Consider the following 13,961-nt stretch of genomic DNA (forward strand, 5'->3'; position numbering starts at 1 on the left):
CCGCTCCGTTTCGACTAAAGGTACTCTTGGTACCGACATTAGCCAAGTCGACATCTAAGATGGCCAGTGTTTCTAGCAGGATCTGACCCCGCTGGTTCGTGAAACGGCTTCCCCATTCCACGGCCCAGGCATTAAAGTCGCCCGCTATTACCACCGGCCTTCGCCCTGTGAGCACGGTCGTTAAGCGGTCCAGCATTTGCGTGAACTGCTCGATCGGCCACCGCGGAGGCGCATAACAGCTACAGAAGAAGACCCCGTTTACTTTGGCGACCACGAAGCCCTCATAGGTAGTAGACACCAACTCCTGAACGGGGTATTTACCCGTCGTCCATATCGCCGCCATTTTTCTGGTCCCATCCGCGACCCAGTTGCCGTTGCCGGCGGGTACTCGGTATGGGTCCGATATGATGGCGATATCCGTCTCCCACTCAGAAACTGCCTGACAAAGCAGTTGCTGAGCCGCATCACAGTGGTTCAGGTTCAGCTGCGTTACCTGCACTGTGATTTGTTGCTCACTGCGGCTTTCTTAAAGGCCGGGCACCCTGGACCACCCATCGCATGTCTGTTTTTCGAGGTTTTCCCGGTACAGATCATGCAGATGGGCGGACTCGTGCAGCTTTGGGCCTTATGACCTTCAGCGCCGCATCGCCTACACAGTTTGCGCCTGTCGGGGCCTTTGCAGTCCCACGACTTGTGTCCTGGTTCCAGACACCTGAAGCAAACCTCAGGTGGCTCGTGGAATGTCAGGTGACATACACACCAGCCCACCTTAATACTCCCTACTTTAACGGACTTTTTAACGTCCGCCACAGGTAGCTGAACCAGAGCTATCTGTGTCCCTGCTGGCCCCTTCCGCAGCCTGACGGCTGTGGCGGCCACCTGAACATCGCACTGTTGCCGCAGTGCCGTGACGAGCTCTTCCGCTTCGGTGATCTCGTCTAGGTCTTTGACCTTCAGAGTCGCCTCATGCGTAAGAGCCCTCACCTCCACTCCATCGCCAAGGACCTCTTCTGCCAGCCTCTTGTAGGCGGCGCCCTTGTGATCCTTCTCGCGCTTAAGCTCCAGGATCATTTCGCCCGTACGAGTACGTCTGATACTGCGTACGTCGGCTCCAAGACCCTCGAGCTTGGCGTCGCACCTCATCGCCTTCAAGACGTCCGAGTATTTCGACTGTTCGGTCTTGATGACGATAGCGTCACCTTTTTCGCGCCTGGCACCTGCCTTCCTACGCCTTGGCTTGGCGACCTGCACTTCTGCCTGCGGATTCCCCTTCTTCTTCCTCTTCCGCTCTACCTTTGTCCAAGGAGGGTCCTCTCCTTGGATCGCCCTGCTCTGTGGCTGCTGAGGGCCCACCATTGGTCGCAACCCCTTGTTCCCATCATTCCGGGACGGGCCGGCCTTTTCAGGCCCACCCTTCCCAGCTTTCCGGGAACCCTGGCTGGGGTCCGACTTTCCAGCGTTACCACCGGCTTTCGGGGTTATTATACGCCTGGCCTTGCGGGCGCCGCCAGACAGCTCCTCACCTGACGGCTGCCTCGCCCGCTTCTGCGAATGCTTGTCGCTTTTGTCGCAAGCATTCGCTTCCACTCTCTTCGGACTACCCGCGAAGGAGAAGGCCTCCGTTTGTGTAAACTTAGACGCTTTCTCCTTTGCGGGTTCCGCCGCTGCTGCAGCCAGCAACGCAACCGCGTGCTCCTGCTTGGCATTATCGACAGACGCCCTAAGCCGAAGCAAGGCCGTTTTCAGGTCCTTGCTTATATTCGACTTAGTTGTCGCAAAGTCGATAATTTTGCCAAGCTGCTGCTCAGCTACCTCAAATGCGGGCCGTCCTTTTTCTGCAACTTGGCTGATGGCCCTCAGCAACCATGCTCCGTCCATGACCTCCGCCGGCTGGCTTGCCGTGGAGTGGACAGGAGCTCCCACGCTTGAGCTGCGTAAGCAGCTTCCAGCACCTGACTCCTCGCTTCTCCTTGTAGGAGACCTCATCAACCCGCTTCTTGCGAAGGGGTTGATCGCACCGCTACTTCCACCTGAATTTTGATTCTTAAGATTTTTACTCATATTTGATTCCCACGAGTCGCACGAGAAAGAATGTCCACCACGCCAGAGCTCTGCATTAACGCGGTAAGGGACAGCTTCGGAGTCGGAGTCGGAGAGCAACTGTTCGGTACTCGTGGGTTTGCTATGTTCCGACTGTGCGCTCGCTCTCAATATGCGGCGACTGACTGCTAAATTCTGCTGGTTGATGGGAGGTGGGACTCGACGGGCGCAATGTGATGTTGATGGTGCGTTTTCAGTCTTCAGTTCGCTTTGCGGACTGAACACTCTTGAAACCCCATTGAAAGCCCCTGAAATCCACTAGAACCCCCTGGAAGCACACTCAAACTCCTGAAACGCCCCGGAAACCTCTAGCTCTTCACTGTGCTCAAAAATTTCAAGGATCTCAAGGAAGTCAAATCTAGAAGCAGCAGGGACAGAAGTCTAGGGTATTGACGAATGGCCACTTCTGCGAATCTGGTGAGAGCCTAAGATTCTTTTCTAAGCAAATCATATCAACAAACCCGCTTTGACACCGGGAGGTGACCCAGCAGCGGCACATACGGATTGCTCAAGCGGAGTAAGCCCCTAGGCGTGGTGAGTAGTGGGCTCTGCTGTGCCTCTTCAGAAATTGCACACATCCAGAAGCAACTCTGTACAAGCGACAAGGCACCGCTTCGAAAGCACGCTAACGCCGCTCAGCACAAAAGTGCATAATTTCCAGACTACACCAAAAATGTGTAACCCTTGCACATTCACAAAATCAGCTCCTATGTCCGCAAAATCGTTAAATTCGCAAACATTTTTGTACAGCAATCTTGCTAGGTTTACTAGTGACCTTGGAAAACAAAAAAAAAACGACATTTCGCATCTAGACGAGTGTTCGAGCTGTTTTTTGAGAATGTGTAACTGTAACACATTTTTGTGTGGTCTGGAAATTATGCACTTATGAGTAGGGCTTACACATTTTAGTGCTGAGCGGTTTTACTGTGAGTGTCACAGTCCAGCTATGAGTGCCTCGGGCACATCAGGAACGACGCCAGTAAGTACTGATCATGCTTTGCAATTGGTAACTGAGATGATATACGTTTAGGTAACTACACAAGTGAGCTGGTAGCGGCGGCATTTTATCCTCTTAGTAAGGTTGGGTGACACTGAAACGGCGCATGGGCTAATGTCGGCGCTGTGATCTTAAAGTTCGTTCCTGACCTGTACCCAGCTTAGACTAGGTAAAAGTAGGTTCCAATGAACACTTCTGATTAGCGCTGATCCGGCTCTGAGCACTGGGCTGCAAAACGGTGAGTCGATAAGGAGAGCGTCCAACATAGCTCTGGTCCTCACAAGTTCCTAGCTCATGCTTCCACGGGTGGGGGTGAAGCGATGACAAAGACCGCCAGCTAAGAGTTGTGTTCTTAGCTGGTAGTGCAGCCTGGGTACTGTTGTCCTTCTGACTTCAGCTAGATTGAGGATGTACGACCCAAGCTTCTGTTCACCAAGGAGGTGCGGCTCAAACAACGTCTGATCTGGCATCCAGCGGCTGAGTATGAAATGCTCCTCCACTGGAAGCTATACCTAAGGTGGCAGCCCCACCACGGTGGATAGGGGACCTTAGACCAACAACCTACTGTTTCCGAAACCTAAAAAACTGATACTGAAACCAAAAATGAAAAATTACGAACTGATTCAACGACAGCTTAGCGCGAAACTACAGACAACAACTGGAACTTGAATTGTACTAACCCTAGCCCAGCAGGGGGAACTAACACAACTAACCAGTGAGGCATACCGTATGATGCTAGAAATCAGGACTGAGCGAAGTCCGTTGGCCGAACTTTGGAGAGCACAGATTGGCGTCGGGTTGACTTCTGCTATACTCTGGCCTACAAGGTGACTGAACATGCTCCTCGTCGCCGTGGAGTCTGTTTTTCGCTCAGCGCTCACGCACACGCTGCGCTCCTGCAATGGGAACCTATTAATGAGAGGATAATTGACATGGGCTTCCGGTGATCACATCTGCATCAGCCGAAAATGAGGATGGAGCCTGCTTGATATGCGGAACAAACATAAGAAGCAGCGGTGAAAAGGTCTTTCGCCTGCTTGCTTAGATAACCACCATGATAGGCGGTTACTTTATGTTTTCCTCAATGTAAACATTTTTTTGGGGGGTTTCGAAATCTCCCAAAAAATGACCACGTGGTTTATGGAGAGCCCCATAAGGACTGTTCATTAAAGAAAGTGGACACCTGTTTTTCAATAGAAAATATGTATTTTCGAACAAATTCATAAGTTTATTTTTTATAAATGACAATCAACATACATGTGGCCAAATTCACGTGAGTTTGAACATTTACTTCGCTTTTCGGAAGAACGCTAGGACTTTCCTCTTGACACCACCCATTAGATTCTGCACAACTGTCTCCGTAACTTTTCGTTCTGCCGCAGGCCAAATTTTTTTGAACCAATCAACAGAGCTTGCTTCTCATCCATCTTTCTTAAGATGCCGCTAAATTATTGTCCAGTATCTTTCCACAGGACGCTGTTCAGAGAAGTTTTGTGGATTTTGCCATTTTTCGACAAAATCGACTTTTTCCGTATTGAGCATCTCTAGTGTAGAAGAAGCGTAATAAGCGGATGCCAGATCCACCTAAAACAAAAGAGGATCCGTATGTTTTCGGTAGATAGGTAGAAGTCGTTTTTTGATGCATTCCTTTCTGTTATTTTCACCGGTGATTGTTCCCTTTGTGAAATACGAAGAACTCTTTAAGGTACATGAACAATTGGCTTGCCACACTAAAACTTTTTCCCAAATTTTTCAGTTCTGATGTACCCTACATCATCCGGCACAACTGTCCCCTGCTTAGCGTTAAAAAATTGCGGTCCCGGAAGTGTATTAGTAAGCCAATTCTCGAAACGACAACTTTTTGGAACACCATTTGTGCAGAATTAATCTGCTAGTCGCAAAGCTAATACGACCTATCGCTCGAAATTTCTTACTTTTTCCGTTTTCTTTGAGTGTATTGCCGAAGTGAACAATGTTTCTACACACTGAGCAAAAATTCACAATTTTTTGTTTAGTTTTAACTCTAAACTATTGGTAAACAGATGTCCAATTTCTTTAATGAACAGTCCTTATTTGGTTTTTATTCGTGTATGCCTAAGCAGTTGTTTTCTGTAAAAGAAATAAATTTAATCTTCGTTGAAACACAATGCTACTGAACTGAACTTCTATGAACTTGAAAGTTCCGACAAAGTTCCGAGTAGCATCTTAAGCGTGTAACCGTTCTAAAACTCGCACGAGGGTTTGGTAAACCTGGTGGCTTAAGCGCCACTCTCGTAGGAGAGACCACCAGTCTGTTGTTTGCCCGACTTTGCTGAGACAAGTTCCTCAGGGCTTCCGAACGGTCGTTTGACTCCAAGAAACACCGAAAACTCTTCGAATCTAGCTTCACGCCAACTTCTTCGCTTCTAATCCCAACCCCTTTTTTTAAGAAAGAACCCAACAACGACTTAAGCTCATCCAACCGCAAACGCAATACCGAATTTGAAAAGTGGAAGTCCGATCCTCAATTAGCCTGAACGAAACGGAAACTAAAACCTTAAGAAAAGCGAAAAATCTTTCAGAAGCGCTAAAAACGGAACGTAATCAAGTTTCGGTACCGTAAACCGGGGTCAAATTGATCAGCGGGGTGAAATTGATCACTCGGGTACTACATTGTAATTCTATACTAGGAACTCTTAAGCGTCGTAATGATCTTAAAATTTTTACGTCATCTGATTCGTACATGTCTAGAGATGAGTGTAGACTTTTAATTTTTTAGAAAAAAAGTTAGTTTTGCCTTATTTTTTTAGGAATTTGCAATGTATGTCTCATTTAGCTAAAATCTTTGCTACTAAACAATCAATTGCTAATAGGACTTCCCGTGAATTCTCTGTTTTAACATTTTTGTGGAGCCTTGGTAGAGATGTAATGCAGCTAATCAGAAAATGAAATAGTTATAAAAAGTTCATTTTATGAAGAAATAGGCATTTTTTGTGATAGAAATCATTTATTTCAAATGGAATTGCCTACATTTAGGCGTTTAAGGGGGAATTTCAAAATTTAATTTTGTATTTGAAGTAATAAATTCACTAGTTGTAAGATTTTAAACGCGTTATTCGGATTTAGAAGAGCAAAATTAAGCGGTTAAGGAAATTTTCCTTTCCAACCGATGCTTAATTGTATACTGATCAATTTCGCCCCAAAGTGGCATTTCCAATATTTTGATATTTGAAGTTATTTAACTTAAAGTTTAAATTTGTTGAACAAAATTCTGTCACATGGTTCCATGGAGATCCACTGGGTACTGGTTTTACAGAAATTCTTTTGACAATATTTGAACAGGCACTGATGTTATCTGCAAAAGTTGTTTTAAAGTGATCAATTTGACCCCGGATTACGGTACTTCTACTCTAACAGCCTCTTTATTGCAATACAATCATTCGGGTTGGACGGTAATATTTGGTTAACGGGAACTACTCTAAAGGAAGCTTATCATGGCCATGAACAAAACACTTCCACGTACCTGCGCAGGATTTTTGACGTTGACTCGATGCGATGCTCGTAGACAGTACGAACCTCGGCGATGGCGGTGGAAACCTTCGGGGTAATGGCGCCGAAGAGATTCCGCCTTTGCTGCAGGATGGCGGGCAGCGTAGCGAGTCCGTGCGGGTATGGCCGAAACTATAGGTGCGGGGTGAGTGGCGGCTGGACGGAAAACTTCCGATTTTGCGGCCCTTGAACGTCCGGAATGAACCTTTCCTTCTAAACAGAAACCCGCTTGCCCAACGACCAGGCTTCGCGTACTTACATTCCTACTAGGCCGAGCGGGGCGAAGTTGGTTACCATAAGGAAGTTCCGGTTCGCTTCGTTCTTTCGGGCGGTCCACACGGGTTGTAACTTGGTGGACTATTCCGGGCGGTTGATTGGCGACCACCGGTAATTTCGCTTCGCTTGGCTAAGCGACCCCACTCACTCTCCGTTTTGCTACCCCTTGGGGCGGGCCTTGGCGGTTGCACGGACTCGAAGAAAATGTCCTTTGACGGAAAAGGTGGCCGAAACGCCACGGTGCTTTGGGCCGTCGACTCCGGTCGACGCTCAACGTTACTCCAGCCCGTACCAAAAAGCGCCAGAGCGCTGGAATGTCCAACGCGAATGACATTAGTTTAACTTTTAAATACTTCAAACAATTACTATTAATAATTACCTTTTTGTACCGATAATTCACTAAAATTTTCAGTAGTAATCGCGTAGACGGAGACTACGTCACTAAACTATAAATAAAATTATCATTAGCCGTTTCGAGCACTTTACTTCAAACATTCCACTTTTCTTAAATTACCTTCTGAACGATAGTCAACTAACACAATTCAAATATTCAACTGGATCAAAAAACTTTAATTCAATAGCGCGAAGACTACTACTTTCCAGCCGATATGCGAGCGAAATGAACGAGCTCAAGTCATTTTCCCAACATGAAACCTATCTAAACAATTAACATATTATCTCTAGAAATTGCGCCAACGACAAATTCGAATGGCGAATTAAGAATTTGGCACCGGTCTAGATTCGTCAAGATGGTGTAACTGAGATGCATATATTCAGGAGCCATTGCTGCACTCACTACGTCTTTTTATGGCATTGCTATAGCCGAGACACAAACCATATACCGACAAATTATTTAACAAACATTTACAAAACGAACAGTCATAAGCAAAGTCAGGTTATGTTACGAATGCAAATGCAATCATGTATTTTCGTCAGTTTCTACAAATGCAATTAATTAATGAAACTTGATTAAACAAATTATTTACATAATTTTACTTAAAAAGAGAAAAACGTCACAACCGTTTCTCTCGAACTGTTTCGTCATCTCAAATTCAATTATCAAATTTAATTACTGCTATTTCATTCAAACCGACTAAAATAAACTAAATTTACAAATCTAAAGCAAAAATTATTTTGCTTAAAAAGAAAAAAACGTCAAAACGTTACAAGCGGCTTTAAAGTTCAGCGGAGTTCAGATAGAGTTCCGAATGGAACTTTCTGGCTGCTTAAGAGGCTAATAATGAGCCTTGCCGGAACTTGTGACCGAAGTTCCAGCAAGGCTCATCGTCAGCCTCTTAAGCAGCCAGAAAGTTTCATTTGGAACTTTATCTGAACTTTGCGGAACTTGAAAGTGCATTTTGTCATGGGAAGCGGAACTTTTGGTTACTTGGGTAGTATCCCATTGTCCTTCGCTCTTTCTTTTTGAAACATACAACTCTCTATTGGCCTCAGGCCATTGACAATGTTGAGAAATTCAGCACACCTCAAGACACTGTCGAGAACGGCTGACTGCTTAGCTGACTCGACGGTGGAAGTAACCGACACAGATGGCGTAGACTCTACAACTTGGACTACTCCCGATCAACCACCACCAACCAGAGGAGGAACCGATTCAATCTGAAAGGAAAATACAAGACCATAACGAGCAGTACGACGTCCATTACGGTATGAAGACTACGAGCTGAACAGTGACGCGAGACAGTAATAAATCAACCGGAAGAAGGGGAAAGTGTTGTATATGATTTTAGAGTGTGGATTCTGCTGTGGAAAAGCGGTCCACCCAATCGGACAACTTCTTTTTTGTTGACAAGGCGCAGAAACCATGCAGCTCGCTGGAGCCGTAGCGGAAGATGGTAGAGACGGGGGAAAAATCAAAGCGGAAGAAGAGAACAACCAGCGCAAGCAACCAATCTACCAAGATGGTTGCGAAACGCGCAAGGGAGAGGGGAACCAAGCCCCAGGAGGCCAACCTGAAGAGAAATGGGGGCCAACCGGGCCAAGGAAAAACATCCTTGGATTAAGGTTGGGAAAATGAAGGCGTTGAGAAACGTGAAACCAGCCCGCAAGCACGAAAGGAGCGACTGAAGCAGATACGTACGCCGAGGTGCTGAGGGCCATACGAGGCGAAAATCGTCTACCACCGAATGTAAAACCATCTGGCGCAACAGGATTGGAAAGATGATACTAGTGCTGAAGAAGGAGGCTACCGAAAAGGGCGCTTCCTTCAAGGCACTAGTTCAGGATGTATTGGACGAAAAAGTATAGGTGAGAGCCCTCGAGGTGGAGGCGATTCTCCGGTGGAAAAACTTGACGAGATCAGCGACGCAGAGGAGCTCGCAGCCGAACTTAAGCAGCAGGGCAAAGTAGATGCACTAAGTGCATCGATAGGCCTGCGATAGGGCCCGGCAGACACGCAGATCGCCACGATCAAGCTCCCAGTAGAGAAGGTGAACACGGCGACTGCAGTGGGCTGGACAGTGTGCCCGCTCACGAGCCGCCAGATACGTGCTTCGAGAAGGGACACAAGTCATAGGAGTGCAAAGTCCCCGACAGAAGAAAATTCTGCAGAAAGTGCGGAGTGCCTGATTTTCACGGCGAATAAGGGCAACACGACGAGCGGGCCTAAATATCCAGGCACGTGAGGAGGTTGAACCAATCGATGCAGGTTTCTCAGCTAAACCTGAGCTACTGTGAAGCCGCACAAGTACAGACAAGTACAGACGAGTACAGACATCGGCCTACTTTCGGACCCAAGCCCGTGTACAAGGGAGGGGTTTTGGGGGTTAAGCCCTTCCTTTGCCCTAATTTCTTATACTAGGCACCCTTCCGCCTTCAACCTAAACTGCACAAAACCGCTCCTTTTTCGCCATTTCTGTGCACGGGCCTGATCTGACCCATATTGAATCCCTCCCGGTAGCGGATAAGGCCAAACTAGCGGCAATCTGTACAACCAGTCGTCTTCATGACCAGGTAATAATTTACACGTCGCACGAAGGCTTCGAAATATCGCCAAAGATCAAAGGGGTGTTCTACTGCCCTCCGATCACCAGGACGCCAGCTAACCGGCCAGGTGAAAGCCACCTGTTTGCAGCGATAAAGTAGGAACACACCTCCGAAGAAAGTCCCTTCGATGCTCGGGGCGTCACCAACAAGCCTTCTAGGGTATTCCAGCCCTTCAAAGCTAAGCGGTTGTTAACCCTGGAAGTCGGTTGAAATGCTAAGCCAGACGTCCCGGAAATATGGTAAGAATGGTCCTGAAAAAGGGGGAAAGATGAGAAGGGTAGGCTGGATCGAAGGGAACAGGGGATTGCGATCATTGAAGAGCTCGTCATCTAGACTGAAGAGTCTAAGTTCTCGGAAGTCTTGGGGGTGACGAGGAACGAACCCAAGCTCGCGGAACATGGAGCCAACATACACAGTATTTGAGTATTAGACGTACTCGTACAGGTGAAATGATCCTCGAGCTCAAACGCGACAAGAAGCGCAAAGCCGCAAATGTCTGGCGGAAGAGGTTCTTGGCGAGGGTGTCGAAGTGAGGGCTCTCACAGCGAAGGCGATTCTGAAGGAGAAAAATCTGAACCAGATCGCTGACATGGAGAGCTCGTGCGACAATAGTGCAAGGTGCATGTGGCCGCCGCTGCCGTTCAGCTAAGGATTGCTCTGGTAGGGTCACAGGTTGCCTTAGTACAGCTACCTGTGGCGGACGCAAATAAGTCCGTTAAACTAGGGAAGCTCAAGGTAGTCTAGTCAGTGACTCTACACGAGCCACCGGAGACATGCTTGAGGTGTTTGGAACCAGGACATAAGACATGGGACTGTAAAGGCCCTGACAGGATTAAGCTGTGTAGGCGATGTGGCGGCGAAGGTCACAAGACTGCAAAGCTCTTCCCAAGTATTTGATTTATTCCGGGAAATCCGCGAACAGCAAACACCAAACGGGAGACTCAAGGTGCCCGACCTGCTGACAAGCATACCGAGTACCTTCCGGCAACTTGGTCGCGGTTTGGTTCAGAAAAATTCTGATTGTATGGATGACGGGTAAATATCTCATCCAGGAGTTGGTGTCTACTACTTACGAGGGCTTCCTGGTCGCCAAAGAAAACGGGGCCATCTTCTGTAGCTGTTATGGGCCTCCACGTTGATCCATCGAGCAGTTCCCGTGAATGCTGGACTGTATGATGACCGCACTGACGGCGAAGCTCGAAGACCCGTGGTGATAGCGGGCGAGTGACTGTAGTGCATGGTCCCTGGAATGGGGAAGCCATTTTACGAATCAGCGGGGTCAGATCCTGCCAAAAGCACTGGCTATGTTAAATGTCGATGTCGATAGGGCTAATGTCGATATCAAAAGTACCTCTAGCCATCAAGGACCAGAGTTGATCATCGACGTTACTTTTTGTAGTCCCGACCTAACATGTAGTTGGAACTGAAGGCTAGACGATGCCTACATTCATAACGATCACCCGGCTTTTCCAAAATTTTGCATGGCCTCAGGTCTGAGTGAGTCTGAGATGGCCAAAAATGAGTCCAATCAATGCAAATACAAAAAACTAGCAATAGGATATTTGTTGAATTTCAAATCAACGCTGTATTCGCTTCATTAACCCTCGTTTTGCATTGGAGGGTCTACACTACGTCAGCGAGCTGTTCCTACACTACGTCAGCGAGCTGTTCCTAACGTGATGCAATAGGAAGGTTAAATTTGAAAAAAAAAAAATGATGAAAGTGAGTAATTCGTATTGCTGAATGCATTCAGCATTCAAAATAACCCACTAAGTTTTCAAATTACCAACAAATATGACTTGGTGTGTATGCATATCTGTTCACAATCATTATCAATCACGGCTACGTATTATTTTTGAGTATTTATATTTACAAACATGTGTGAGTCCACTGAAACTGTGAGCTTATCTCACATTTTCACTTGTCAAAAGTAAAACCCTTAGTAAAACTGGAAAGCCACACATAACAAATTGGAAAAAGTAGGCAAATCGCCACCTTGAAATACAACACTAAAAGAAAAAAAAAACCATGTGATCGTTTATTTTACATATGATCTTACAACCTAAAGGTAACTACTTCACCATAGTTTCGTGCGTTCTTACTTGCTAAGCTGGAAATAAATAATTGGTGTAACAAGCATCCACTCCACTTGACCTGCTTCGCCCTTAAATATCATCCCTTATACCTAATAGTTGTTCATCACCAATCTTTTCAAGACTTTCCTGTGCGAAAATTTGGCAGTTATTAGCTCTCGTCCAATGATGCATACGCTAAACCGCATCTACTTGATCTCATTGGTGTTCGTATCGGCTCTGGAACTGACAACCGTAAAAGTGCTGGTCGCTACTCTGGAGGTGGTGGATGTGGTGGTGGTCCTAGCAGTGGTGGTGCCGGAGGTTGTAGTAGCCCTGGTAGTTGTGGTCGTTGGCCTTGGGGTGGTGGTAGTCGTAGTCGGAACCTCAATGGTCAACTGCTTACCGATCAGGGGTTGGACGATCCAAAGAAACTGTCCGGCGCGGCGAGCGGAGTTCTAAAATTGAGAGCGGAGCGCTTTTTAGTACTTACTCCCACAAATGGAAGCTTTCATGCGATGGTTCACAGATGGCATCTGTGAGAGCACATCGAAAGCTTTCTCAATTCCTCGATGCACTTACCATGATCAGATTACCGAACTGCGTCGAGATGTTGGTAATGAGAGAGAACGAGCTTCCGAAGACGGCGTCCGGCACTTGGAGGGAGACTTTTTGGCGGTTGAAATCGGGCGTGTCGTCGGTCGTGGAAGTTGGCGGTGGTCGTGTCGGGTTGATGGCATCTTTGACGGCCTGACTAGCCTGGCCGGCCGATTGTTTGCTGGCCTGTGGGGGAAGATAGGTGAATGCGATTATTTTGGAAGTGGAAGTTGTACGACTTGTGATTCTATGATAACTTTGATAATTCTTTACATGTATATGATAATTTTCCAAACCGTTTTGAATTTTTTTTTTCCAAACTTCGCTTTTCCTCTTGCCCCAGTGACAGAGCCGTAGCGTGTGATTTCACTATTTACAGTATCCAAGATTGATCATGTATTTTCTTCTATATTCTCAGAATATAAGATTTATTTAGATTATTTTGAATTGGCAGCCAATTAAACGCTCCATAATAAAATAGAAAATTTCCAGAGATAATTTGAAAATTGCCAATTAATAAATAGGGGTGGGAGCAACAGTAAAGTATAAAAGTTCACAAATTCTTAAATCTGTGGATTTCCTAGAACCAAATCGACGCAGTTCCAGCATGGTTCGACCAATGCTTTTAGATAGATTTTTTTTTGTTATTTTTCAATTGAGAATTTTTAAATTTATTTTGGAAAAATCGGTTTTATATATGGGCAATGTAAACTTTTTTGGTGAAAAAAATGTAGTTATTTATTGCAATTGCTGTTTTATTTGTGGGAATTCCGACATTTTTTATTGCTTAAAAATCAATTATTAATGGGAATTTTTGATTTATTTATGCACTTTTTGATTTGTTTATGGAAATTATGAAGTTCATTATTGCTATTTATTGGTAATTTCTGAGTTTGTTATGGAAATTTATAACTTTTTTATGAGTCGTTTATATTTTAGCCATTTTGAATTGTTACCATGATGTTACCTGTGAATTTATGAACTATTTTATTTTGAGGAATGTCTTAAAATAATTTCCGAGAATTTTTGGAGCCTAAACTTTTGTATATCGTTGCAGAAATCGTTGAAAACGTAATCACCCAAAACACTATCAATGAGTTTTTTATTTCCTCAAAACAAATCCAGGAATTCCTTCATAAGTTTTGTCGGAATTTCATGCTGTTTTTAAGAAAAAAAATTTCAGAAACTCCACTAGGAATGTTTTTGAAAATTTTCTTGCGAAATTATAACACAAACGCTTTCGGGGATTTTTAAAAATCAAAACAAAATATCTTCTAGAGATTCCTCTTAAAACTTCCCGAAGGCTTTCATAATATTATCTAGGAATTTATTCGGAATTTATAACAGCATTTTTAAACTCGGTAAGCTGATGATCATTTTTGGTGTAG

At 45.5% G+C, this 13,961-nt stretch overlaps 1 protein-coding gene across 3 annotated transcripts in view; it reads right to left on the reverse strand.

Moving 5' to 3' along the window:
• Window positions 1–11,920: 11,920 nt before the first annotated feature.
• LOC134283900 (salivary glue protein Sgs-3) overlaps window positions 11,921–13,961 on the reverse strand; it is a 122,687-nt gene continuing 120,646 nt past the window's right edge. For all 3 annotated transcript variants that reach the window (XM_062845045.1, XM_062845044.1, XM_062845043.1), the window contains exons 4-5: window positions 12,559–12,759; window positions 11,921–12,434 (exon numbers count right to left, since the gene is read on the reverse strand). In XM_062845045.1, the coding sequence (XP_062701029.1) occupies window positions 12,186–12,434; window positions 12,559–12,759 (450 nt within the window). In that variant the 3' untranslated portion in view covers window positions 11,921–12,185. The remainder of the gene's footprint in view (window positions 12,435–12,558; window positions 12,760–13,961) is intronic.

Source organism: Aedes albopictus, chromosome 1 (assembly GCF_035046485.1).
Source record: "Aedes albopictus strain Foshan chromosome 1, AalbF5, whole genome shotgun sequence".
Taxonomy (NCBI): domain Eukaryota; kingdom Metazoa; phylum Arthropoda; class Insecta; order Diptera; family Culicidae; genus Aedes; species Aedes albopictus.